Source organism: Ursus maritimus, unplaced genomic scaffold, assembly GCF_017311325.1.
Source record: "Ursus maritimus isolate PB19 unplaced genomic scaffold, ASM1731132v1 scaffold_32, whole genome shotgun sequence".
In the NCBI taxonomy this organism is placed as follows: Eukaryota; Metazoa; Chordata; class Mammalia; order Carnivora; family Ursidae; genus Ursus; species Ursus maritimus.
In genome coordinates this window covers 23,098,843-23,125,776 of record NW_024425786.1, presented here as the reverse complement: position 1 = coordinate 23,125,776, position 26,934 = coordinate 23,098,843, and the positions used below count along the sequence as shown (strand labels likewise).

Genomic DNA, 26,934 nt, shown 5'->3' with positions numbered 1-26,934 from the left:
AGGTTCGGTGGGGTGAGGTCTGGAGCCGACAACCAGGAAAGAATTCTTGAGACATCTTTGGTGCAAAATAGTGGTTTATTAAAGCACAACGGACAAGATGAGTGGGCAGAAAGAGCTGTGCACGGAGAGTTTGATGAGTGGTGGTTATATACTCGGGAGTTGGGGGAAGTAAGAAAAAGGGAGGTTTCAAAAGTACTTTCATATGCTAAAGAGAACCGACCTACAAGATATGTACTTTGGGCCACCTTGCTCTGCGCGGTGGGGAGCCTGGTTCTCCCTCTTGCTCTGCCACTCCCCCTGCCTGTACTCGTGCTCTCTCTCTCTCAATAAATAAATAAAATATTAACAAAAAATGATACCTACAAGATACCGGAGGCCTTGACATTGTCAAGTTAAGGTTGTTTTCCCCTCTAGCAAAGTATTAACTTTAAAACAGTCGGGAGATTCCTAGAAGAATGTCACACAGTGCCACCTAGGAGTGGGGAGGTGGGGGAAGTTGCGGGTGTAGGCTTATGCTTTGTTTTCAGCTAGTCTTCTGCTCCCTCATCAGAAAGGGCAGGTAATTTACGATGTTTTTTTTTAAATAAAGATTTATACGGTGCTACTTTGGCTTAATTTTTATTTTTCCGAGTGTGATATATATATATAGTTCTGGGTTTATCTCTTTTGATCTTATAACTTCCTGTGTGGTAAAACATGCAGCTGAATTTGCTACATTATAGCTCTGGTTAGGACAGGGTCCCTGAGAGGAGGAGGCAGCTGTTGAGGCTTACAGAAGAAAGTTCTGGGATCTGGGGAGTGGAAGGAAAACTCAGAAGCATAGGGTATGTATATGGATGGTATCTATGGTGTGACGAAGGTAGGAATATAAAGGTAGGTCAGGCAGTAAAGTGCTTATCTTGCTTTGCCTCTTTAGTAAAGTGAGCAGGAGAAGCCTTTGTGGGGCGGGGCAGCGGTAGAGAAAGTTTTGGAGGATTTTGAGAAAGTTACATGTTACTGGCAAATAGCCAAAAGAGGAAAAGTAGGAAATAAATTGGTGAAACCAGAGGAGATAGGGAAGATCAGTTAGTGGAAAGAAGGGCGTCTTACAGACATTTAGCAAAAGTGGAAAAGGAATTAGTAGTGCTAGAAATCAACATGAACCTGGCACTCAAATTAAATACTAGAGAAAGGGGAGGTAGAGCACGGGAAGTGGAGAAGATTGTTCTGTTGTGATAGGCGCATTTACTCTGATTATAATTTATAGCCACCTTTTCTCCTTTATGATAGAAAGGGCTTCTTTGTTACCTGCCTAAAATATTTCTGTTCTTTGATTTCTCTGAACTCCTTGAGCATCTTCCTCTGGTCATTAGTTTTGTTTCTAAGGAAGAATTTGTATGGAGAGTTTGTCTGGTGTCGATGACCATACCAGGTATAGCTCCTATTATAAACAGTAAGTTCCTGACTAGTTAAAAACACTTTTGTGAGAATGATTTGGTTTATCTGCTCTATTCACCTGTGGGCAAATGGTTTATAATGGACTAGCACAGCAACTTTGGAGGGTGAGGCTTCTTCTCACCAGCGTCTACAGGAGTTAGGAGGGAATACACAGAAGGAAGAGGAGGAGTGTTCATCCTGTGGGGGAGGCAGAGGGGACCCCTGGAGAGAGGGAGGACTGGAGGAGGAGAAAAGAGAGTAGAAGAGAGGGAGAGAGAAGACCTGAGCAAGCTAGGATATTAGATAATAAGGAGAGAGAGGGGTAGAGAGAGAGATAGATAGATGGGAAGATCATATAGAAAATGGAAATTGTTCCAAGGGCAGGATGGGCAGACTTTGAAGGTGGGGGGAGGAGAGAGACCCGGGAAAGCAAAGGCAAAAAGACCAAGAGAGCATACTCCTCAAAACCCAGGCAGAAAGGGAAGGCACTTTTATCTGTGGGTGGAAACTTCCTGTGGCTGCCTTGGAGGCAGCCTTGGTGACAGAGGAAGGACATTGCTTTATGAATTGGAAGACCTGGAGTTAGATTCTGGCAGTGCCATTTAAGTGCTCTTTCCTCTTAACAATAGTTGGGAAGGGCATTTCTCAGAGGCTTAGTTTTCTCATCTTTTTTTTTTTTTTTTTAAAGATTTTACTTATTTTTAGAGGGAGAGAGACAGTGAGGGGAGGGACAGAAGGAGAGGGGGAGAGAGAGAAAATCTTGAGCATAGTCCCTCTGAGCATGGAGTTTCATGTAGGGCTGATCTAGATCCTGACCTGAGCCGAAACCAAGAGTACAGAGGCTTAACCGACTCCAGGCGCCCCTCTCATCTTTTAAATGGGAACGATCGATCGCTTTGACAACTGTTCGTGATGATGACCTAAATATGCATACTGCATGTTCGGTACCTTCCCTTACTACTCCTACTTTTTCCTTGGGAAATATAAATAGAATTTCCAACATTTTTGGTTAAAACTCTTTGTAGATTTTTGGATTTTCAAGAAATGCCTAGCTCTACTTAAACATATGATTAGATTCCACAGAAAGAGCTAGATAAAGAGTTTTTATGCATTTGATTTACGTACTTTGTAAATGTTAACTCTGGCCTGAAGGTTCAAAATAATTTCATCTGACATTTGTAGTTTTCCAGCTAATATCCTGTCCTTATCCCCTTCCCTGCCTCCCCTTACCGTTACTACCTATAGTTTAGGAGCTCATTCAGTGTGTTTACCTAAGTAATGGAAACACCTTGTAATGTGTTCATAGCTTCTGTTTCAAGGCCCTTTGAAACGGTTTTATCACAGTAAAAAGCTTTGTCTCTATGTCTCTCTGTTCTCACTGGGCTGAATTTTAGCTTCATTTTGAATTTTAGCAATTTGCATTTTTAGCAGGCATCCCAAAGCTGAGTTGTCTTAGTGACAACAGTATGTCGTTTCATGGCATGTAACAGCTCTGGATTTTGAAAATATACAATTTAAAACAGCAATGCAACTGTATTTTTATGTGGTGTCAGTTTAGTCAAATTAGGATTATTGGGTGATAAACAGGAAGCTGTTAATAAAATCCTTGAATTGGTTCTCCTACTCGTATTCCAGGTCGTGCTCTCCGCACACATCCCTCTCCCTGGCTGGCCTTAGCCTCACCTCCTTTGTGTGTACCCACTGCCGGTAGTTGTATACCTATTATAGGAGGTAGCAATGGTCAGATGAGGGGGTTTGGGAGATTCCCCCTTCAGGCACTGGGCTGCCGTCTTTTTGCAATAGGCAGAGGAGACTTCCTCTTGAATAAACAAGCGACTGTCCTCTAGCCTCAGGCAGCAGGGATGGCTTGCCTCTGGTAACTGAGAGGGCTAATAGAATATTGGACAACACAAGGTTTTTGAATTATGATTGAACTATTGAGTGAACTCTGAACTGTTTCACACTTCATCCTTGATCTAACCTTACCTTGTAGAAACAACCTTAGAGATGAGTTAATTGAAGTCTGGAAAGATTGTTATGATGTGGGTAGTACATTTAATGATGGGTGGAGTTTGAAGGGATTCTTGTGATATGTGAAGTTTTTTTTCCGCCTTGAGTTGAGATCCCAGGAACCCCCAGAGATTTTCAACATGGAGAAATGTTGGGGCACTCCATTATATAGTTTGTAGCACCTTTCCTTGAGGTTTATCAAAGAAAACTGGGTCGGATCAGATGAGTCGCCTGGTTTCTCCTTGCTGTTTGCAGTTGGGGGCAAGCACTGTGGCCTGAGTCTGTAGCCATGTTCAGGTCACTAATCGTATGTCATTGCCCTTCAGCATATTGGTCTTATTAAAGTAAAATGTATGAAAAATAGTTAACAATTCTTTTGTGATAGAATATGCTTTTTCTTTTTCTGGATTATGTGTTTTTCATGTTTTGAAAAAAAAGGGGAACGGGAGGGGAGAAAACAGGGGTCATTGGCTCTGAACCCTGATGATTAAAGGTAAGTGAATATTTAATGTCAGTCACTTGATTATTGTTACTGTCTTTGTCAGTATCTGAAAGTAAACATAGAAAAGCCTTTCAGTTGTGTTTAGTGTGTATGTGAAGTTCAAGATGCTAACTTGAGGTTTTTCCCTTCTCTATTTTGAATGATAGGTACGTTCTATGGATGAACTGAATCATGATTTTCAAGCACTTGCTCTGGAGGGAAGAGCGATGGGAGAGGTAAGTGAACTGGTGTGTCAGAAAAGTGGGACTGTTTTTACGGGAAGTTTGGAGCTGTCTTTCATCAAATGTGTCTGAATCTAGTCTCCAGAAGTACGTGCTTGCTTTTCCTTGTTGCCGTCCTCATGATAGGGGTGGGATATTGCAGAATTTTGCCAAAGTGATCTCATTATAGGAAGCATGTTAACCTTACCCTAATGTCTTAAAAACAAAACAAAAGCAACCAAAACATGAGCACAAATTATTGACGATTATATTAACCAGTCAGTTGTAAATTGAGGCTTTAAAATTTTACAGAATAATTTTATATGCATCAGATGTCCTTTTATTTTTTATTTTTATTTTTTTTTTTGCCTCATCATCCAGTTGCTAGGTTCTTTTTACAGTGGAGGGGAGTCTTAGATTGGCCGCTAATCAGAACATGTTGATAACCTATTTTTAGAGTCGTGCCATTTTCTGAGGAGGTTGTTTAGAGCTCCATTATGAAGAGGAAGTTGTTAGATTTCTGGTGAAATAATTCCAGAGGTAGAGGCCTCAGTCAGTCCTCCCTTACCTGTGTAGAATTACAGAACAAGAATTTTGGTTTGTTTATAATGTTTAAAATTTGCAAGAATAAAATTTATTATCACCCAAACATGGATAGGGAAGAGTGCCATGATTCTAAAAGAAATGGGAGTATAAAGTACAGCTGACTTGTGGTGATTCTAGTTGTTGACGATAAGAATGTATCGATGATAAGCTAGAACATACAGTTTGAATTAGCAGAGGTGTTACAGGTTCTCAAGCTGGGGGCATATGCTTGTGGTTCTCTTGTTCTGGAGATTAACTGTAGGTTTTTTTCTTCTGTTTTATTTTTTGCATATCCAATATTTAATACCTCCCACATATATTTTAATGTTTTAAAGGAGGGAGAATAGCTGTATTCTGGATTCTCTTTTTTACCAATCATTAAATACATTTGTTCTTTGATTTAGCAAATACTCTTTGATCCAGGCACTGTGCTAGGTTCTGAGGATTCAAAATTAAGATAATTCTTCTCCTGATTTGTAGTAAATATTCATTGACTGCCTTTGTGGTTAGGCATTTTTGGTTTTGAGAGTCCTGCTTCCTGTGTTGTAAGATTTTGTTTCCAACTTTTCTGAGTCATCTTGTGGTCAGAGTCCCAGTGTCCTGTCATCTTGAGTTTATGGGTTTTGGGCCTGTTCTTGTTTTTACGCTAGAGCTTTAAGAGAAGATAAGTAGGTGGCTTTATGTCTCCTGTACCTGCCTAATAAACCGTATATGGTTATTGGGGATGAGATTTTTTTTTCAATTAGCTTTTGAAGCAAAATTTGAACAGAAAGTTAACAGATGAATCCGATTCTGAGTATAGAGGTGAAACCATGTTTTATCTTGTGATTTTAGCCTGGTCCACTGTACCAAAAATCTAATCCCAGGTTTTAAAAATTAATTTTTTTTAAAGATTTTATTTATTTTGTGACAGAGAGACAGCCAGCGAGAGAGGGAACACAGCAGGGGGAGTGGGAGAGGAAGAAGCAGGCTCCCAGCGGAGGAGCCCGATGTGGGACTCGATCCCTGAAGGCTGGGATCACTCCTTGAGCCGAAGGCAGACGCTTAACGACTGCGCTACCCAGGCGCCCCTTAAAAATTAATTATACAAAATAAAGTAATGACTTTTGCTGTTTTGTACACAATACTTTATAATCTCTAAAGGCTTAAGTCTAATTGAAGAATAGTAAACAGAATTGAATAGAAAGTTGATTTTATTTAAATGATGACAGTAATATTTTTTAAGTCATTTTTTCCTTCTAAAAATGCCTTTTTCCCTTAAGGTTTCCAAATCTCACTCTTACTTTTGTTAGAAATGTTATTTTTTTTTTTGGTATCTATATAATTCCTCAGACCTGGATGTAAGCATATGTAGATAACCGAAGTATATTCTAGCAGTAATGCAGTGTTACTCTTCCTTCTTCATTCCTCATTATTTATTCATAAGAGTAACAATAACTACCATTTGCTGACAATGTATTCCACAGGTGCTAAGGAGTCTGCATGCATTGTCTCATCAATAACTCTATCAGGATGGACCAGATAAAGAAAGGCTGAGATATATGAATTAATTTGCCCAAGAGCACATATGATGGAGCTTGGGATTCTGACCTGGCTTCCTCTCCAAAGCATGTTTCCTTAGAGTAAATGAAGCCAATACTTGTAAAATAATTGATGGTAAAAATCTCATCTTGGTAAGCTGCATAAAAATTGATATTTTGAGGGAGGATTTAAAAAGATGCCTAATATGCGTCCCTCCCAAAAATATAGACACTGAAGTCATTTTTTAAATTTTAAAATTTTTTTAAATTTTATTTTTTTAAAGATTTTATTTATTTATTAGAGAGAGAGCACAAGCAAGGGGAGGCAGAGGCAGAGGGAGAGGGAGAAGCAGACTCCCCGCTGAGCTGGGAGCCTGATGGAGGGCTCAGTCCTAGGACCTGGAGATCATGACCTGAGGTGAAGGCAGATGTTTAACCATCTGAGCCACCCAGGCGCCCCTGAAGTTATTTTATTTTTTTTTAAAGCAAACTCTACCCCCCAGTGTGGGGCTGGAACTCATGACCCCCAAGATCTAGAGTCACAACCTTTACTGACTGAGCCAGCCAGGCGCCCCTACTTTTTAAATTTTATTTTATTTTTTAAAAGATTTTATTTATTTATTTGAGAGGCAGTGCGCATGCAGGCTTGCAAGCTGGGGGAGGAGCAGAGGGAGAGGGACAAACAGACTTGAGCTGAGCATGGAACCTGAGGCAGGGCTTGATCTCAGGACCCGAGTTCATGACCTGAACTGAAATCAAGAGTCAGATGCTTAACTGACTGAGCCACCCAGGTGCCCCATTGGTGCCCCTATTTTTTAAAAGCATAACCTGTTTAGGCACAAAGGAGACAAACTAAGCGTAGAGTGAGGTTTCTATGCTCAAGGAACTCTACCTAGTCAAGGAGGCAGTGAATATGTATGACAACAGAAAGAATGTACAGTATTTCCTATGTATGGTTCGAATTTAGAGAAGGGAGTGATCAGTATCGGCCAGAGTAGTTTGTGATACTTAAATGGAAGAGTCTAAGACTTGGGAAACATTTTTTTGGTTTAGTTAGGGTATGTAGGGGTGCAAGATGGGAGAATTTTTTTTTTTCCAGCATTACAAGGGAGAACTGCAAAAGAGAAATGAAGAATTAATAAGCTTTTATAATATAAAGCACAGCTTCTAATTAGTTTAACTTCATTAAGTTTCCTTCCGTTTAAGCAGTGAAACATATCTGGGAGAGGGGGTGTGTATGAATATAGTCTTTATCCATGTAAACACTAAAATTTGAAGTAAATTGCATTGACTTTTCAGCCAGGTGCAGTGTATTTTTGCTACACTTACATGTGTACTGGTGTGGGTGTGTATGTGTGCTTGTGCTTGTGTGAGTCCTCATTACGGTAAACAATAGCTACATCAAGAATGTGTGGACCTTTGAAATTGAAAGAGAGTTGACTCCATTCAGAGTAATTGATCTTTGTTAAAATTAGTGCTGCGTGGCTCTTGTTAACATTTTTTTCATCAAAGCCAATACTAGCCTCTTGGTGTCACTTTGCAAAATTTAGAGCATTTCTTAGTTGAAATCTTGCTAAGAAGTGGCTACTTAAAACGATCTCCTTAAACCTTGCTGGTTTCTGAAGTATAGTTGTTCTTAGCTGAAGGACTCACAATGCAAGTGCTTTACTTACCTCTTATTCTTGAAAGTTAACATAAAAAAGGAGATAGTAAAATGTCTTTGGAGTAGGGCCAGAAATTATTTTCAAATATTTTAGCTATTCTCCTTGCTGACCACTTTCATTCAGCTTAAAGTTGTAGTGTGAAAATTTAAAGGCACATCTTGGAGCAGCTTTTTAAATTGACACGTGAAAAGATGAGTCTGTTAGTTGAATATTTAAGAGTGTATCTTTGTAGTACTGAGGAAGGCTCACTAACCTTGGGTTACTGGACTTGGTTTCTGCGTTGGTTTGGTTAGGATCTTGTAGGACTTATTTGCTCCACCTGTGGGAGGGCAGCAACGTTACTACTTTCTGTGTCCTAAAAAAGGATGGATTTGCCAAGAGGAGAGCTGTTGGCAGAAAAGGCACCTTCTGCTGCATAATTGGTTTTCTGATTTTTAAAAACTGAAGACTTTTTCTGTTTAAGATTCCTTAATGTTTTACATGTAGGAAATTCGACCACTTTCAGGGACGTTAAGATAGTAGTGATTATTTCAGGAATAAATGGAATGTATTTAGATATGTGGCCCTTCATCTTTGTTTTAGAAAACTGAAGCGATAGAAAAACTTACAATAGCCAAGTGTGTAAACCTGAGGAAGGAGATCTGGCAAGTGCTCTTGTATGTGGAGACATAATGAAACCTATCACGTTCCCTGGAAGTAGAATAAGGTGAGATATATTTAAAATACAGCTACAGATTCTCATTAGACATTACATAGGGATTCTCTCTGTAAGTGTAAAATAGCAGAATGGCTAGTAGAGGGAGGAATTTGGTAGTGATTTGGAGAGTTGGAGAGCTCCTCACTCAAAGAAAGTTATAACTTGGCAGATAGAGATCTCTCTGGACCAGAACTCTGAAGCCAGTCCAGCCTTGGCTCAGACGTTCATCTTTGGACTTTGCTTTTTTCCATCTGTAAGACAAAGATGTTGCACTAGTTTCCCAGGACTCTTTCAAGTCTTAAGATTTTGGAGTTTATCCTTATTTCTCTATCTTTAAAAGGATAGAAAAGAGGAATAGTTCTGCTTTTTCTAAGATATGCCAGAGGGCATCTAAAAGATGTCTTTTTAGAGTGACTTCCCCCTTGTGATGCAGAGGTTCAGTAACTTTTCACTGGGTTTTCTAAGTGACTCATGTACCAGTGTGTAGCTGTCTAAGTATCTATCCCTAGTATCTATCCCTAAGGGCTCTTGGGTGCTAATTCTGAAATCAGGGCAAGTGGAAACGCGATGTGGATACCAAGTCTTTTAAGTTCTTTTCCATATCTTTCCATCATGGCAGACAGAATGGCTCATAGAATTAGAGGCTTTTTGGCTGGCTAAAAGTACTTTTAGGATTTACAGCCCAAGAAGGGCTACCTTACGCTGGCAGCTTCTTGCTACTTGAGTCCCATAAGAGTAACTCAGTTGACTCCAAAGTGGATTGAATTTTGGAAAGGAGATACATCGTCTGCCAGCAAAATCATGCACCCTTTCTTGCAGAAGGGAAGAAAATTAATAAAGCCTTTGATATTTTAATGTAAAAACACCTGATCAGCAGTGTAATGAATCCTTTTTTCTCCAAAATGTAACTTTGAGTATGGATAGGAATGATAAATCTGCCTACTTTCTTGAACCTTGTATTAATACCATCTGGTTGTTGGGCATTTTTGGTATCTTGCTATTGAAGTGTTTACTTCAGAGAAAACATAGCCAGACCAAGTGATCTGGAGGAATGAGATCTTAGTTCATAACTTTCCTGTATTAGATTAGTGGCTATGTGTTAGAGAATATTGTTTGAAGTCCCTGGGATCCATAATAGTTTTGGGATTGGGCATTGGAAGAACAAGATAGAAGAAAGTGTCTTCTAACCTTGAGAATGTGGATGCATCTGACATTTGGAACCTGGTTCTCAGTTATGTCCTGTCACTTTGAGACCCGTTGGGAACCCCACTCATTCCAATATCTGCCTTCTGTCCTGTATTGGGAGTATATGTTGAGCTGTCTTGCAGTGTTTGAATGCAGGAAAACATGCTCCTTTGCAGCAGAATGTAGCTTATCCACATACTTAGTCTCTCTTCTTTAAATTTCTCCCCTTTTATCCTCCTTTGGCTAAAATGTGTTCATTCTTTTCATCCGCATCACTATGCTTTATTTGAGAGTAAGCCAGCTAAATAACTACAAAATGCATTAACACTTTTCAAGATGCTTTGGCATTGATTTCATTGACTGTGTGAGTGTCCCAACAGGTTTTTGGGAGATATTTGTACCATGGTTTTTACATGAGGAAAATGAGTCCTAAGGTCATGAGTGTCAAGATGTGGATTTGACTCCCAAGTTCTGTTTTGTTAGGCTCAGGAATAATAGCTGCAGTATATTGAGCATATATGATTTTCCAGGTGCTGTGCTAACCACTTCATATACATTACAGTCTTCACAGTCCTGCAGTGTTATGATGCCCTTTTATAGACCAGGCAAAAAGGGTTTAGAGAGGTTAACATGATCATGAACCAGCTGGTTGAACTCACATCTTTGTCACTCCAAATCTTGGGTTTTTCTCTTATTTATTTCTGCATGTCCACAGGCTATCCATTATTTAAAATCTAACTTCAGTGATCAGCTGCTCTTCCGTAAAACCTTTCTTCCTCTAACCAACCAGAAGCTATGGAGAGGAATTCAAGTAGCAAGTTATTTGTGTTGTTCTTATGGCCCTGGTTTATTTTATGTGTAAGTGATTTGTGTAAATGTTTTCTATTTCCTTGCACATAAGTTTATGGAGGGCAGGGGCTTCAGCCAATAACATAACTTTTGTAAACAGTGGCTGCCTAATATATTGTGTTGAATGAATCTTACACAAATACTTTTTTCGAAGCATGGATTCTTCTTTATTTTCTCTTTTACTCCAGAAGTTGATATTGCCCTCCCTTCAAGGGACCTTAGTTCAATTTAGTAAATATTTACTGCCTGTATTCTTTATTCAGATTACTTTACATCCTGAGGGAGGTGGGGTTGTGAAGGGGAGGATGAGGAACTGACAAAACTGAAAAGCCTCTATTCATTCACCCTTCTCTGCATATTTTTACATTTTCAAACTATTTGATTATTACTTTTGCAAAGACTAGTACATCAGATGAATAGTAAATCATCAGTGCTGTGCCATCCAAGTTGAATCCGATATATGGGATTCATTATAAAGGATCTTTTGTTTAATATAGTTGTAACTAGATCAGTGAGACACTTCTCTGGTCCATCTGCTGGGACATGGAAATACCCTCATTATATATATGCAACCAGACATAATAGTGTTTAGAAAAGCGGAATTACTTTTGTTGTTCTATTTCCTGTTCAAGTGTGTATTAAACAGTATTGTGTGTAATTCTCTCTTCTTTACTATTATTTTGCTGATGAGGAGCCAGAATTAACCAGTTAATGCGTTGTCTCTGGTTAATGCAGTCTGTGATTCTCATTATAGGAAAGCATGTAGAGGAAGTAGTTTATTTTTTGTATCAGTCTTCCTGGTATACATAGTAGCCATATCTAAGAAATTTTCATCTCCTGGAGTGCATGAAAAAGGGAACTTATCTGTATCTGGTACACTGAGATCTTTGTCTTGTCAATTTAATAATTAAAAATGCCCTGAGGCTGACTGGGTGTGTGGGTGGGTTTAAGTATTTGCTCCCATCTTGAGGCAAAGGACTCTTTCTCCTCTCTTAGTTGAGCTGTTTCTTGCTTTGCTGATACGAAGTGGTTAGGTCATGAAGCAAATCCAGATGTTTTCGTGGTTTTATTCATGAACTTCACAGGTTTCCTAAGTGATCTGGAGGCTTATCTTTTGCACATTGGGCTCTTAGGTACTATTGCAGGAATCACTTATTTAATTATTAAGTCTAGACCTAGTATAACATGAATGTGGTTATGTTATAGGTCAAACCATGTAGTTTATACATGTATGGTAACAAACGACCTTATTTATAAGTAACCTGTAGGTATCCAACGTAACATGGTCCTCTGTTCCCTTACATCTGTTTCTTTATCCTGTAGAAAAGTCTAGTTCACCCTGGCATTTCTTCGTTTTCTGAACATAGTTTACTGTCAGTCTATCAAGTTGTACAAGATAGCAGAGAAAAGAAGCCTCGTTTGGCCCTGTCCCAATAATTTGAAGGGGGAAGGTATAAAGAATTTTACTTTCAGTGGATCGGTGAAGGGTGTGCAGCTTGGTTTGGAGCTTGCCCCAGGGTAATTTATCAAAAGAATGTGTTGATTGAGGTGAGGTCGATATCTCTGAATTTTTTTATGTGTGACCAGTATCTTGTGTGTGTTTCAGTTCCCAGATGAAGTCGTTCACAGTGATTGTGTTCTCTGTGTGGTCAAGAACTGCTGTGCTCCTTTGAAGAGAGTGCACTGTGGAGCTTAGCAGTCATCAGCTGAACTGACTGCAATTCTGTCTAACCTGTGGTTGTCCTAAAATTTTAGATTTACCAAATTCTTCTTACGTCTGCCCCACTTTTTTTTTTTTTTTAAATACTTTGAAAGCTGAGAGAGGCGTCTAAGCAGCCGTTTGTCCCTTCCTTGCCCCATTTCCACAGGTCCCCTCTCTTACCGTTTCATGCCTAGTTACTGCAGTGACCTCTTTGCTTAGCTTCTCAGCATCCATTTCACTTGCCCTCACCCCATTTTTTTTGGAGGAATGTCAGATTAATTTTCTGAACTTAATTTTTATGATGTTGCTTCCTGTTGCTGCCTGTTGGATTAAGAGCCCAACGCTTTGATGATCCACGAAGCCTCACTGGTCACTGGACTAATTGCCTTTTCTCCCTCTCCTTACTGCTTCCCTGTGCCACTGGCCAGACGCCTTTCTTCTTGCTGGGCACCTGCTCCACTTTTCTTTCTTTCTCTTTCTTTCTTTCTTTCTTTCTTTCTTTCTTTCTTTCTTTCTTTCTTTCTTTCTTCCTTTTCCTTTCCTTTCCCTTCCCTTCCCTTCCCTTCCTTTCCTTTTCTTCTTCTCTTCTCTTTTTTCTTTTCTTTCTTCTTCCCTTCCCTTCCCTTCCTTCCCTTCCTTCCCTTCCTTCCCTTCCTTCCTTCCTTCCTCTTCATGGAGAGTCCTTCCCACCGTCTTCTCACTCTGAACTTTCCCCTCCTGTATGGCAGGCCTGACCAGTCCTGCCGCCAGGGTAGGGTTCCTTTCTTCATCTGAAGTAGGTGGTGAAGGTTAGCAGTCTGAAGCACACTTTTAGTGTGCTTCTCTTAAAATGAATTCCTGCGAGTCATATCACTTTGATTCCTGATAGGCTTTTCTTTTTAGTTTTCTCTTTGGGTGAAGAGTGTCTTTTACTACTTTTATTTCTAATTTCTAGTAGTGGCTACTACAGGCTGTGCATTTCAGGGTCTGTTTAAGTAATTCTTTACTTTTTGACATCAGTATTTCAGATGCTGAAACTCTTGAAATTTTTCAGTGGCCAGAAAAGCAATAGTGGTTTTCCAGATGTGAGAGAGAAGGTCAAATTTTACCTCATGTTGGCCAGGCCTTAGTGATTTGTATCATTTCATCCTTAGTGGTGGGAGTGTTTCTAAAGGACATTAAATGTAACTATTGACCGTGCTTGTGAAAAGTGCTTAATAGCTGGAAAATATTTTTCAAAAAACCTGTTAATTTTATATACCACGTAATTATAATTATGCAAAATATGAAACTTCTTTTTTTTAAAAGGAGTACATTAAATTTTAACCAAAAGAGGTATTTACTTAAGAGACCATTAATGTGGAAATTTGTTTTCAGTAGAGAGCATCTTGACACCTAGATGAACAGCTACTAGGTGCCAGGTTCTGTATCTGCCTGGTAGAAAAATGTGAAAAAATTATACCAAATATTGATTCTTAGACAGTTTGTGTTTGTGTGTGTGTGTGTGTGTGTGTGTGGTTTGAATGTAGTGAAGCAGAGCAAAAGTGTTTTAACATTTAAAAATAATCTTTACATATAAGTATTGCCTAACTGACTAAAAAGAATGTGGGGCTGTTCCCCAATTAATAGAGATATAAACAGGAAGTGTGAATTGAGAAGATCTTATTTCTTAAACTAAAAGAGAAAATGAAAATTAAAACACCACCTTTATACTTATTTATTTATTTTTTTTAGATTTTCTTTATTAGAGAGAGAGCAGGAGCGGTTGGGCGGGGTGGTGCGGAGGAGCAGAGAGAGAGGGAGAAACAGACTTTCCCTGCTGAGCCGGGAGCCTGGTACGGGGCTCCATCCCTGAGCCGAAGGCAGACGCTTAACCAACTGAGCCACCCACGCGCCCCTATACTTATTTTAATTAAAAAAATAACTGGCTTGTGATTAAACCATTGAACACATTCAACATTCCTTATGTAAGCTACAGTTTTCAGAGTGGATTAGATGTTATTATCTGCTTGCGGAGAAATATTTGAAACATATGGTGAGCTCTCTCCTTAAAATTGTTCCTGTGAAATTAGGTTTAAGTGAAGTGTGTCTGCTTAAGAGAAAATGCCTTATTTGTTGTGAATTCCATACCACTATAATCTCAATTTTTATTTATTAGAAAATCAGTTCTAAATCATAAAAGTATATTTGTAACAAGTTCATAAATCCCACCACACCAATAAGCACCTATTTCAGTTTTTATTTTTCTTTACGGTCTTGATCCAAAAGGGAAGGGTGCAGAAGGAGTAGTAGTCTTTACACGTGCAATTTTGTATTTTACTTTTAAAAGTTAGTGTTTTTTTGTAAACATTACATAAGGTCATTATGGCTGTTTTGGGTGAGCTTCCATTGTTGTAGCACTACTGCCTTGGTGAACACTTAGCTTGCTCCCAACATTTTTGCTCTTAGACTTTGAAAGTAGGGGTTCTTTTTTACTTTTGAATTGTCATTTTGCTGTTGTTGAGATAAATTCTCTGGAACGAATGTGACTCTCGATGTATTTATTTTCTAAACCCTTTCCCAAAGAATTGTCCTAACAGTGAATGGAGGTACCTTTTTAAAAAAAAGTCTTGCAAAGTATATTGATGTATACTTTTATATTTAAACTGTTTCTTGTTAAAGCTTTTTAAGTGACTTAGGAGTGTAGTTCATATATTTGTGAAAGCACTTTATGTACTGTCTCACTTGATATCACAACAACCCTTTATGGCATGGGGGGGTGGGGCTAGGTCAGTCTCTAGGGCATTAAGCTTCTGAGAAGGGATTTCTGAAAATTATACAATTGTCACACATCAGAACTCTGCCTAGAACATGTGACTGTCAGTGGTTACCAACTATACTTCATTTCAGTCAGTTCTGAGCAGTCCTTTCTTTGAGTTGATGTCAATTCTTTTAATGCAATGAGAATGTAATGAGAATATGTATGTACTAAGAGATTAAAAAATTTGGGAGGGGGGCTGTATCTTACCACCTGGTTAAAATACCAGGTATTTGACTCCTGCATTGGTTACATTCCAGTGATGAAACTAAGCTTTTGTTGGAAGTTTGCATTGCCAGGTAACATGATCAAACCTGATCATGCCTGCAGGGCTGTAGCATGCATCCTTGTGAATAGTACTCCTTAAGAAGCCTAATTTCTGCTCTGAGAGACAGCTCTGTGCAGCTTGTGTTGAGCGTGTAAGTGTTTACCAGGTATTTTACTCCTCTTGGGTACAGAGTACTTGTTGGGAGTGTGCATTTAGTGTTGAGACCATCAGGAAACCTCACTGATACTTTCTTGTGCAAATATTAGTGACAGTGTGGTCAGACAACATTCCTTAATAATCATCTTGCCTCTTTGTTTCTGCAGAGCTGTAATCATGGCTCTTTTGTTAGGACTCTTAATTTTATGGGATTTACACTGAAGTGGGCTGGGCGATGCTGTGCTCACATCTGCTCGCTGAGTACCTAGGAGCATTTCATTGACTAGCCATTTAGTAGTGTTCTTAAATCATAGTAGCAGCTGTTTTTTTGAGTGGTTGCTCAGAGCTCAGCATTGTACTGCTTTTTTACGCAGATCTCATTTAATGTTCACTATAGTTCATTTTATAGGTGAGAAAACTGAGGCCGAGAGGGGTTAAATTCTGAGTTGGGATTTAAAACCAGGTTGGTTTTTTAAAAAATGATTTCAGAGCACTGGCATGTGTTTTACTACTATATTATTTCTTAAAATAAGAAGCCCTTTATTGTCTCCACGTCTATTTAAAGGGCGCTTAGTGGGAGATAATGTTGTAATTGACTGTGCAAGTGCGTCTTTGGGTATTGTCTCTTTTGTTAGATGATAAAAGAGAAAAGGTGTTTCCAAACAAAATTTAGAGGTTTTCCAAGTGGCTGACATTGCTTGTAAACTAGTGCTTGATTTCTCTCTCGTTCTCCAGAAGCCTCATGAATAAGCTTACTGATTACTTTCTATAAGTCTTTTTCTTTTATAAACCTGTGGTTCAAGCTGGGATAAACAGTGTGTGGTTTTTTCCCCCAAGAATTTGAGAACTGACACTATTGGGGGTTTGGGGCAACTAGGAATCCCATTTAATGGGACAAGACAGAAAAGAGTACAAGGTCTGTTGTATGGCTGGGGAGGAATGCTGGGACTTCCCAAGTCCTGGTTCTCAGTTTATAGGTCTTGAAAAGGATTTCCATCACTAATTCACAGGTAGTTAGATTATCGGATTGACCTACACTAACGAGAACCACAAGAGACTTCTGTATGAAAACCAAAATGCAGTTTACTAATTTATAAGGAGAAATAATAACTCTCAAGTGGACAGAGTAATTGTGTTCCGTGATCAGTATGCTTGGCTACAGGAGGAAGCCAAGTTCTCTAAGAAGTTTGCTTGCTAAGCAGAGTCTGAGCCAGGGAAGTTACTGGGATGTTTTTAGTGGCTAGTGTAATCAAGCTGCTATCTGGCTTGATGCATTAATTGCTTTTATAAGGATAGACTTGTTTGGGCATCATGTGCCCTTTCCTTAAATATGCCAACTGGGTCATACTACCTACATCTGACTCCCTGGGTCTCTTTAGCTTTTGTTGGACCCATTCCTAATTCCGTTTATCTTCCTTTGAAATGATCAAATCTTTCCATCCTCTTATTGCCTAATCTTTCTTTAAATTTTGTAAACCTCTGCTGTGAACTGTTCTTTTTTGTCCTGTCAAAGAATGATTTTTATTTCTAAGTTCTTGATGGGGTAAGCAAGAACCGTCTTTTCATACAATAGTTGGATTTAAATTTTTGGTGATTGGATTAGGTGTGGCTTGAGTGAACGTTTGGCAGCTCCCAATGCTGAACCGGTGTGTTTTGACCAGTACTGTAGAGATGTTACCTTTACTTCCAGAGGGTTGCTGTTGAATTTGAAGTGACAGTTGGATACTCGTCATCACTTGGTTTTATTTTATAATTCAGTAGATTATAGCTTCTTTTACTCTGATCAGATTTGAGCAGTTAATGTCTTAATTTTAGTTGACCGTGTGATTGCTACTAGTTCTTGGTAAGCTTAATGTGTCTAAGCTGATCTAATTTTGCAGAAGTTTATACATTTTTTAATACAGAAGGGCTATAAGACAAAGTAGGGGAGAACATGAAATAGAAAGCATGTAATTTTTTTCCAAATTCAAAAGCACTTGGATTTTAGATATTCGAAGTGGAACGAGACATGCTTCTTAAAAACAAACTTGTCAACAAGTGTGTAGACTATCAAAACAGTCCTATTCAAATATAGTCACAGCTGTATTAGTTTCTGTTGCTACCGAGCAGATCACCTCAAAATTCAGTGGCTTAAAACAACAGAGTTGTTATGTTTACACCTCAGAGTTTCTGTAGGTTGGAAACCCAGTCCTGGCTTCAAAAGATCCTTTGTTTCAGGGTCCCTCACATGCTGCACTCAGGATTCCATCTGGGCCTGCAGTCATCTCAGAGTTCAACTGAGGAAGGGTCTGCTTCCCAACTCGCTCACAAGGTTGATGTCAGGATTAAGTTCCTCGCAGGTTGTTGGACGGAGGGCCTCAGTTCCTAATGAATTGATGTCCCATGACCTCTCTTGGTTTTTTGCCATGTGAGTCTCTCTGTAGGGCAGGTCACAACATAGCAGTGAGCTTCATCAAAGTGAGCAGGCAAGAGGCAGGAGAGATGCGAGTAAGAGGGCAAGAGAAAGAAACAAGACAGGTAGTCAGTTTTTTTGTAAGGTAGTCTTGAAAATGACATGCCATCACTCCTGCCATGTGTTACTCCTTAGGAGCAAGTCATGAGGTCCAGCTCACAGTAAAGGGAAGGGGATTACATAAGGGCATGAGGATCAGGAGGCAGGAGTCCTTTCTGATGCTGCTGCTTACCACACAAGTGAGGGGTGGAGATGGGTATGTTTTACAGGAAGGTGAGAAATGCTAGGTTCTGGGAAAGATCCAGAGAGTCGGAAGAGCTTTGCTAAGTTTGCTTCTGTCTTTGCCTATGTCCCTCGGGTCAGTATTTAAGTTTTCTTCCCATTCACAGAGCACTCTTGCAACCCCATAGGTTCCACATTTCTCCTTCCCAGAATTGGCATGCTCATACCTTCCTCCCATCTCCTTTTTCTTTATCTCTTACACACTTGCCCCTTCAGTCCAAGCTGTTTTCATTGATAATGGTTAACTGACTGCCTCATTACTACTTTGCCAAAGCACGTGGAGTTCCAGTACTTCGGGGCTGCTCGTAGCCTCTGTGTAGGATTTCCAGTTATATTGATGGTTAGTAGTGGGAGATAGGGCTGCCTTTGAGTATCTGACTAGGGTCTTGGCGTTTTGGTGTGTATTCCTTTGAGCGTTGTTGCATCAGTTACTACTCTGAAGTAGAATCTTCACTTTTTAGCACGTTTCTACATGTTTGTTGTGCTGTTGTTTCCTTTTGAGAGAATTTGGCCCAGAACCAGACTTGCTTACATATTCACCTGGCTGGCTTTGCATGTTATGACAGCCTGGCAAACTACAGTGAAAGATGACAGGATTCTAGAAATCATTTTGAAGCCTGGAGTTCAAGGGCTGCTGCTTTCAGTCAGTAAGCAGTTTGACAAATTATAGACAGACTGTAATTATAGACAGACTGTATTTGCATATGGAGGCCGGTACTTGAAGAAGTTTTTCCTCGAGCTTCCAGTAAAGATTTCAGATTTGTGTAGAGAGGGATGAGCGCCATATTAAATATACTTTGATCTCCTTTGCTCTCTTTCCATTATTATATGGAGAACATCCATTATTATATGAAAATTCACCAACAAGTGAGATGTCTCTTCTGCCGACATTCTTTCTTATACACAAAGGAGAAGCTTGTCCTGTTTATTCACACTTCCTATAAAATATGGGAGAAAACCCATAATTTTAGTTAGAAAAGATACAACCAATAGGGAAATATTCGTAACCTTGCGAGAGGGCATTTTTGAGACTAAAAGAAGAAAAAGAAGTTTAAAAACAAGAATCCTTTAATGGTGCTTGAGTAATTCACATTAATTTTCAGTGTCCCTTCTGTGATTTACAGCTATTTTGCCTTGGTGTGATGCCACTGAATACATTTATTGAGAACCTACCATGTGGTGGGCATCGTGCTAGGCACTCATTAACAATATCTCTAATCATCACAAACTGAAAATTATTTCCTTCATCATTACAGAGAGAATGAGGCTCAGGGCAGTTCAGCAGTTTGTCCTAGGACACATCAAAGTTGTCTAGGCTTTCACTTTCTGACCCCACTGCTTAGCTCTCCTTCGCTCCCACCTTTCTCCCTATCCCTGGCCCTCATCCCCTCAAGTGGACAGATCAGCTCTGTCCTTGTTTTCCTCAGAGAATGAATCCAAGAGGCACACTGGGAATTGACTGCTTATAACTGCTCATCTTCAAGTAAACCTGTGTTTACTAAATGTCGGATCAAAATGTGTCTTTCGTCATGATCTTACTGGGTTAGAAAATAACAAATTAGGGGCTGAAGAGAAAAGTGTGTGGGACACTGCTTTGAGCAGGTTGTAACCCAGGCCTACCAGATAGATTGATAGAGCTAGATTGAAATTATGCTTAGAAACCCACAATTCAGATTTGGAAAGCCAAGATTTGATTTTAGTGAGGGCATAGTTGAGTTATTCCCCCCTTATCATTGGGGTATAAATTGGAAAGGTAAACCTTTATTGTCAAGGAGGAGAGAAAATGCTTTGTTGTCTGGTTTTTTATTCCATTCCTCTGAGAAATTCAGCTCTCCCGGTGCCTTCTCTTATGCTCAAAAGCAGTTACTAAGTATGGTTTCAAAGTTCTGAATTTCTTGTCTGACTAGTAGTAGCCAAAATGAAAACATACTTAGAAGCAATAAGGGGGACATTTTGGTGAGTAAAGCTGATGACTGGAATGAAGAATGATGGAAGTCTAGTGCAATTTCATTTTGTAACCCTGGTCACTAATGCTTTGGTCTTTTGTGCACACTGTACTGGGTTTTACTTGAAGGGTACTTTGCATTTCTTTGGTCATAGCTCGTTTAAGGTTCTCGTATTGGTTTAGGGCCAGTGGTGTGTACATTTCTATGAAGCATGGAATGTTTTGTGAAGTCACTTTAATGGTATTACTAAGTTTTGTTAAAATAAATTGAGGTTAGGAGATTTTATTCCCTTCCAGTAATGGGGAAATAGCTCTTCTGTCTTTCCAAAATCTTGGAATAGGTTAATGTTGTGGTTAGGAAGTTTTCTGTTTGTTTTTTCCCTCTGGTAATGAACGTGTTTTTGGTGAACACAATCTCTGTGTTTGAAGGAGGTGAGTTTTGCCTCTAGCATTCCATAGCTGGGGTCTGAGTTCTTGCCCCAGCTTGAGTAACTTTGTATGGCTAGTTTGTACACATGAAGGCAGAAGTAGTGTTTTAGTAGTTGTAGGTACTTTCCTTTTCAAAAGGAGTCTTCTTAGCAAGCGTTTAGCTAATGGGTCTAATATTACTCCCTTTCCCCCCAACCCCCTTAAAAATCTTGGCATAGATTAAGTGAATGATTCTAGATATTTAAGCTGAGCCTCTATTGTGGTGGGTTGATCTGTGGCCCCTCCTTGCCTTAGGCCTCTCTGTGACTTTTACCAAATATACAGTAGTGCTCTGACCACAGTCCGTGTAGTCAGAACACCGTGATTAAAGACCTTCAGGGCACGTGAGCATCTGCAGTACCCTTGTCTAAAAGAAAGTGTTGACTGCTGTACTTTCATCCTTTATGAATTCTTTAAAAGCGTCTATTATTTTTAATTTGCAGCAGCTCTTGCCAGGTAAAAAGTTTTGGGAAACAGATGAATCCAGCAAAGATGGACCAAAAGGAATATTCCTGGGTGATCAATGGCGAGACAGTGCCTGGGGAACATCAGGTAATCTAGATCTAGCATCTGTACTGTGATTTATGCCTGTCTTAGAGCTCCTTTCCTCAGCAATCGGCAAGTCATGAATTTCACATCAGTGACATAAGCATGTCAAGCAATGTCCTGTCCTGTAGTATAATTGCCATGAAGGAGCTTATATGATGTAATTTATTAAAACATAATTAACACAAAGTCAAATCTTCAATATTTTATTGAAGTGTTAGCCACAGGGGAGTGGTCTTATTTGAAATGACCATAATTTCAGCTATAACTTCTTGTTCTGTACTGCTGTCAGCATACTTGGAATTAGAAAATCCATGCCTGCCATTTGAAGTTCATGTTTCTTTTTCCTCCCCTTGCTCCCCTGTGTACTGTGTATGGGATGATCTATTTGTAAATGTGGTTGGGGCCAAATCAAGTCACTGGGCCCGGATGCTCTTCTGACAGACTACCCCTGAAGAGGGGTGGGGAGAACCTGTAGGGGCACACACTGACAGCAGAAAGAAAGAACAGAGGCTAGGGAGGAAGGAGACCGAAAACCCAGAAGCTGATGTGCTGTGTTACAGCGCAGTGTAAAAATGGAACCTCAGATGACAGTGAGTCATCAGAAAATATCAAATTATGTTGTTGGTTTTAAAAAGGGCCGTAAAATCACATTTTGTTTTAGTAATATTACCAATAAAATATATTAAAAAGAAATTCTGCTACTTGAAAGGGGTAAACAGTTTATCCACTATAGCTAGATAAACCAGTTATGTGAACTGCTGTATTGCTCTGCTGTCTGGATATATGAGGAGTGTGTTCCGTTTTCCTTAGTTTATGTAGAATTTTATACTCAGGGAAAAACACAATAGGAGGTTTTGGCTCACCTGACCATGGCAGGCTTCCTGATTCCCAGTCATTGGTTTATCCATGAGACATCACTCATAATTTGTTTGAGCCTCTGGCTGCACTGTATCATGCTTGTGTATCTTTTTTGTAGATCATTCAGTTTCCCAGCCAATCATGGTGCAGAGAAGACCTGGTCAGAGTTTCCATGTGAACAGTGAGGTCAATTCTGTACTGTCCCCACGGTCGGAGAGTGGGGGACTAGGCGTTAGCATGGTGGAGTATGTGTTGAGCTCATCCCCGGGCGATTCCTGTCTAAGAAAAGGAGGATTTGTAAGTTGGCTTGAGGAACTTGTTCCTATATCTCTCTTTTTTTACCCCCCTAAAGCAAAACATGCCTGTTTAGTTTCCTTAGATATTCACAGCACTAATTATAGTGTATTTTAAAACACTTTTATTGCAGTTAGATGCCAGCAAACACAGTAGGAGATGCAAATAACTTTTAAAAAACAAAGACATGATGTTTTGGGGGGGATATATTGATAATAATGTGAGGTAGAACTGAAATCTAGCTCTCAGTTCATTGGTCTATCAGAAGACATTTTTAGTTTAAAACAAAAGTAAAAAGAGAAGGAATTAAAATAAGAAAGCTGAAGTTGGGGTGTCAGTAGGGAATAGATCTGAGAGCAGTGATTTGCCATTTCCCAGTAATCCTTAAAATGGATTGGGTATGTAGGGTCATTCTTGTTTCACTTTGTGTAATTATGGAATGGTCTTTGGCCCTCTTTGAACAGCTTTGCCTCTTAACACCTTGCCTCTTAGGAAATTCAAAGTTCTGTTAATTCCAGATCTGCAATTTTTTTTATTCCTCACCATTTGACCTCTCTGATGCTCAGTTGTTGCCAAAGCAGCTTGTCTGCCCACAGCCTCTTCCCTTGTGAGTCTTAAACAGTCTTCCTCAAGCATCTTTGATAGCCTTTCTTTCTCAAAACTGCTTTTTTCTTGTCATAAGCTCTTTAGATGTGAAGTCTTACGATGCATTTCCATTTGAGCCTTCCTCATTTTGTGTTCTGTGCCTGGTTTTGTATTCCGTGTGGTAGCCAGCAAGGTCACGAGAGGCAGCCTGAATCTGTCTTCCCTCCTTTCCTCCTGACTCAGCTTGCTTTGTACCTTTTCAAAGTCCTTTCTCTGTGAAGTCTTTTTCAGCTAATCCTTTTTGTTGGCAGTTATATAAAAGGCCTTCTTTCCCCCCAAATTGTAGTAATCATTTGCCTCCATAACTATCTTATGTTACCGTAGATCATTTGTTGTCAGTATTTTTATCGTCCTGTATCTGTTGCTAGGTGTCAGAGGCTTGTTTCTGTTTTCCTCATTCCACCCGAAACTTCTTTAGAGTAGCAGGAGTTCGTTCTTAGTGCAGCTTACTCAAGTGTCAAGTACAATTCCTTCATATGTTAGTGGACGTTAGATGAACGTTTGCTTGGTTGGCATGAGGAGAACAGGTGACGTTTAACGTAACCAGAATCCACGTGGAGTTTGCTTTCTTCTAGGCATGCCAAAGGTGATGCTTTGGCTGCCATCGACACTTGCCATGTGGCGGAGCTTTTAATTGCACAGGAAAACCAGAAAAGATTAACTTCTCTAAGAGGGTGTTTTGGATTTCTCCCAGCTTCACACCTAGAAATTTGGTGTGAGGAATTTAGCCAGAAGAGGATCTTTTATTTTTATAATGACCCTTAGGAGGATTGAAGGACTGAACTGGGGCTTTTTTAAAGTCTTGAGTCTTGAATACTAATCATTCCAAAGCTGACCTCATTGCTTCTGGGTCTTTTGACGCTGCAAAGACATAGGTTAGGTTTAGTGGCTTGTGATCAGGTAGGAAAAGCCTTCTTTATTTGAACCTTCCCAAAAGACTGCTTGGGAACAGTAAGATCTACCCTTTGGATTTGAGGAATGGATCTGGGTAAAATGATCATTTCCTTGTTGTCCCACGGGAGGGGTGGTGTTACTCCTCTTCTTTCACCATATCCCCGGTTCACCTCTTTTTCTGTTCTCACACTTTTCTCATCTCATGAGTGCAGATTTCTCAGAGGAAGTGCTGCCTGCTAATTTCTGTATGTAACTTCTAGTTATTTACTATGGGAGAAAAGTCGGTATTATGTGTAGGTAAGTTGTCATTTGGTGAGCTGGAACCTGTATGACCCTTGCCATGAATTCTCTGTTATGCATGTGACCAGTTTCTGATCCTTGGGTATTAGCCAGGAGGCACATGCCTGAGTTACCGTAAAGTTTCTAAGCAGGCAGAAAAATAATTGGAATTAGGAGAAAGATAAAACACTGGGACTGAATTATTACTATTTTTGCCTGTTTCTCTCTTTTAAGCAATACCTTCGGCAGTTAATCTATGACAGAGCATTATCTTTGCATTCATTGTCTTGTATTTGGTTTTCTAAAGGTGGCTTTCATCTTTAGTTGTCCTAGGAGACTGGTAATTTTTAGATCTTTTACAGTATTGTCACCAGAGGAGTTTACGATCTCGGAAAATTAAGAGGTCAGACAATTGAACTCTCATAATCAGATAATTTACTGAGCAGAAGAGGTTTGCATGAAGGTAAATGCAACTTCTCCAAATCTGTGTTCCAACTTCTTCTCAGAAGGCAGATTGTGGATAATGAAATTTTGTGTATTTTGACTTGAGTTGCATCTAAAGGGCGACCCAGGAGGACTGGTCAGTGACATCAGACTACCACATTGCATATCCAGTCTTTTGGTGGTTGGAGGCCTGAGGATCAGTGAACTACTGTTATCAGCTTTATGGCCTGGCTTTGCTCTGCTTGTTGGTTAGGATAACATTTGACCAAAGCTCTGGTCATGGAAACCTGAATCATTTGTTGGTTGTCGTGGTATGCATGCATCTTCTTGGAAAAGGTGAACCCCCTTTAAAAAAAAAAAATCTAGTCTGTCATTGAAAGTGTTGAGTTCAGAGGCCAGGGAAGAGAGAATATCTGCTGCTTTGTAGATAATTGTTCTAAGAGTAGCAACTGGTGTTTTGTGGGTCAGAGTGCTCAGATCTTTTTACTTCGGGTGGCTGTACCTCTAGTAAACCACAGAAAGGCTCCATTTTAATTCCAAGAGCTGAAAACATCATCTCTGATGGTGTAATGAACATATAGATCTCAAAGCAAGCACTTAAGGGGCCGTTCTCGGATACTGACAACAGATAATCTAGACTCTGACTAATAACTTTTCAGTTAGAGGTTGTTTAGAACTAAAGTAATCTCATTCTACAGCTATTTTCCCGTTTCAGTAAGGTTGTTTCTTCATTAAAGCTTGAATGAAGGTACTTAACTCTTTGTCTAGCTTTCCTGAGCTTTCTTAAGTTCATTTTGGTTGTACAAATGGACTCAGTTGAGTACTTTTGGCTTCTGTGATGAGATTATTTTCAAGCTGACAATAAGAATCCTAGAGCAGTATTTTGTTCTTAGCACCCACTGTAAAATTTTGGTACTTTTCTACATATGAATCAAAAACTTCAGGGTAGCAGTTTTCAGAATAATAGGAAAACTCAGAATACCAGTTAAGTCAGAGTTGGTCATGTCTTTAAAATTTTCTTTTCGTAGCCTTTATTTTATTTATTCCTGGAATAAGACAGCCTCCCCCTCCCCGCCTCAGCGAAGCATGGCTCAGAGTGGTCACAAAACCACATGTGACTGCTGTATTATGAGGCCACTGACTGAAATATACCATCGAAGGACGACCCTGGTGTTTATCTTTTGGAATACCAGCCGATCTTCAAATCGATTGAAGTCTAGCCAGTCAGAAGAGTGGATCATAATTTCTACCTTTCTGGTTTATGGTGCCTCGGGAAATGAGAAGACCGCTTAAAGTTCAGTTTTAGGTGAAGATCACCTTAACCTTGCAGAGGAAAGATTTTTAGGAAAATATATCTTTGGCAGGCCTTTCTACTATATGTAGAGACTGACTGCCTTCTGACCTGGAGGAGGCACGCACCCTCCTGGCAATTCATTTGGGCCACAAAACTTGATAACTGGTTTTTCTAGTCTTCACTGCATTTGTTTCAGGTAACCAGTGCTACTTAATTGATTTTGTTTAAAAACCGTGTGCAGTGTAGTACATTTAGAAGCCAGGGGTTTGAATTTCAGCTGAACCTTAATTTTCTCATCTGTGAAACGGAGCAATTAAAAACCCACAAAGTCTAATTCATATGGATGTGTAATATATATGATAATGCCTTTTTTCCCCCCAAGATTTTTATGTATTTATTTGAGGGAGAATGAGAGCGAGAGGGATCACAGAGGGAGAGGGAGAAGCAGACTCGCCGCTGAGCAGGGAGCCCAATGTGGGGCTCTACCCCAGGACCCTGAGATCGTGACCTGAGCCAAAGGCAGATGCTCAAATGACTGAGCCACCCAGGTGCCCCGTATATGAAAATGCTTTGTAAACCTTACAAAATCTTGCTTCACAAAGTCCAAGGGTCAATAGCATTATCACTGCCTGGGAGCTTATTATTTATTATCAGTTCAGAATCTCAGACTCCACCCCAGATCTATTGAATCAAAACCTGCATATTGCCAAGACCCTCGGGTGATTTGCATGCCACACTGAAATTTGAAAAATACTTAATTTTCTTGGAAGATTAAGTTAGCATGGGGCCATGGATCACAGGGTAAATAAAGTCCCTTCGGATCTGAGCTTCCCTCGAACAAGAATTCTACATGCTCTCCTTTGCAGTGTCAAACTTTTAACTACTGACTAGATAAAAAGTTAAAAGACCGACCAACTTTTAGAAAACTTATTTTGTTTTCATCTCTGTAATAATAAATACCATTCTGCATGGTCAAGATACGTTTTTTGTCCCCCCCCCC

General features: G+C 39.6%; 1 protein-coding gene across 13 annotated transcripts in view; it reads left to right on the top strand.

The window, feature by feature from the left end:
• The window catches only part of PUM1 (pumilio RNA binding family member 1), a 127,765-nt gene that overhangs the window by 37,565 nt on the left and 63,266 nt on the right, over window positions 1–26,934 (top strand). For 8 of the 13 annotated variants that reach the window (XM_008694491.2, XM_040619147.1, XM_040619150.1 and 5 more), the window contains 3 exons: window positions 4,075–4,143; window positions 21,121–21,229; window positions 22,203–22,381. In XM_008694491.2, coding sequence (XP_008692713.2) covers window positions 4,075–4,143; window positions 21,121–21,229; window positions 22,203–22,381 — 357 coding nt within the window. The remainder of the gene's footprint in view (window positions 1–4,074; window positions 4,144–21,120; window positions 21,230–22,202; window positions 22,382–26,934) is intronic. The other 5 variants (XM_040619158.1, XM_040619157.1, XM_040619155.1 and 2 more) reach the window with 2 other exon arrangements.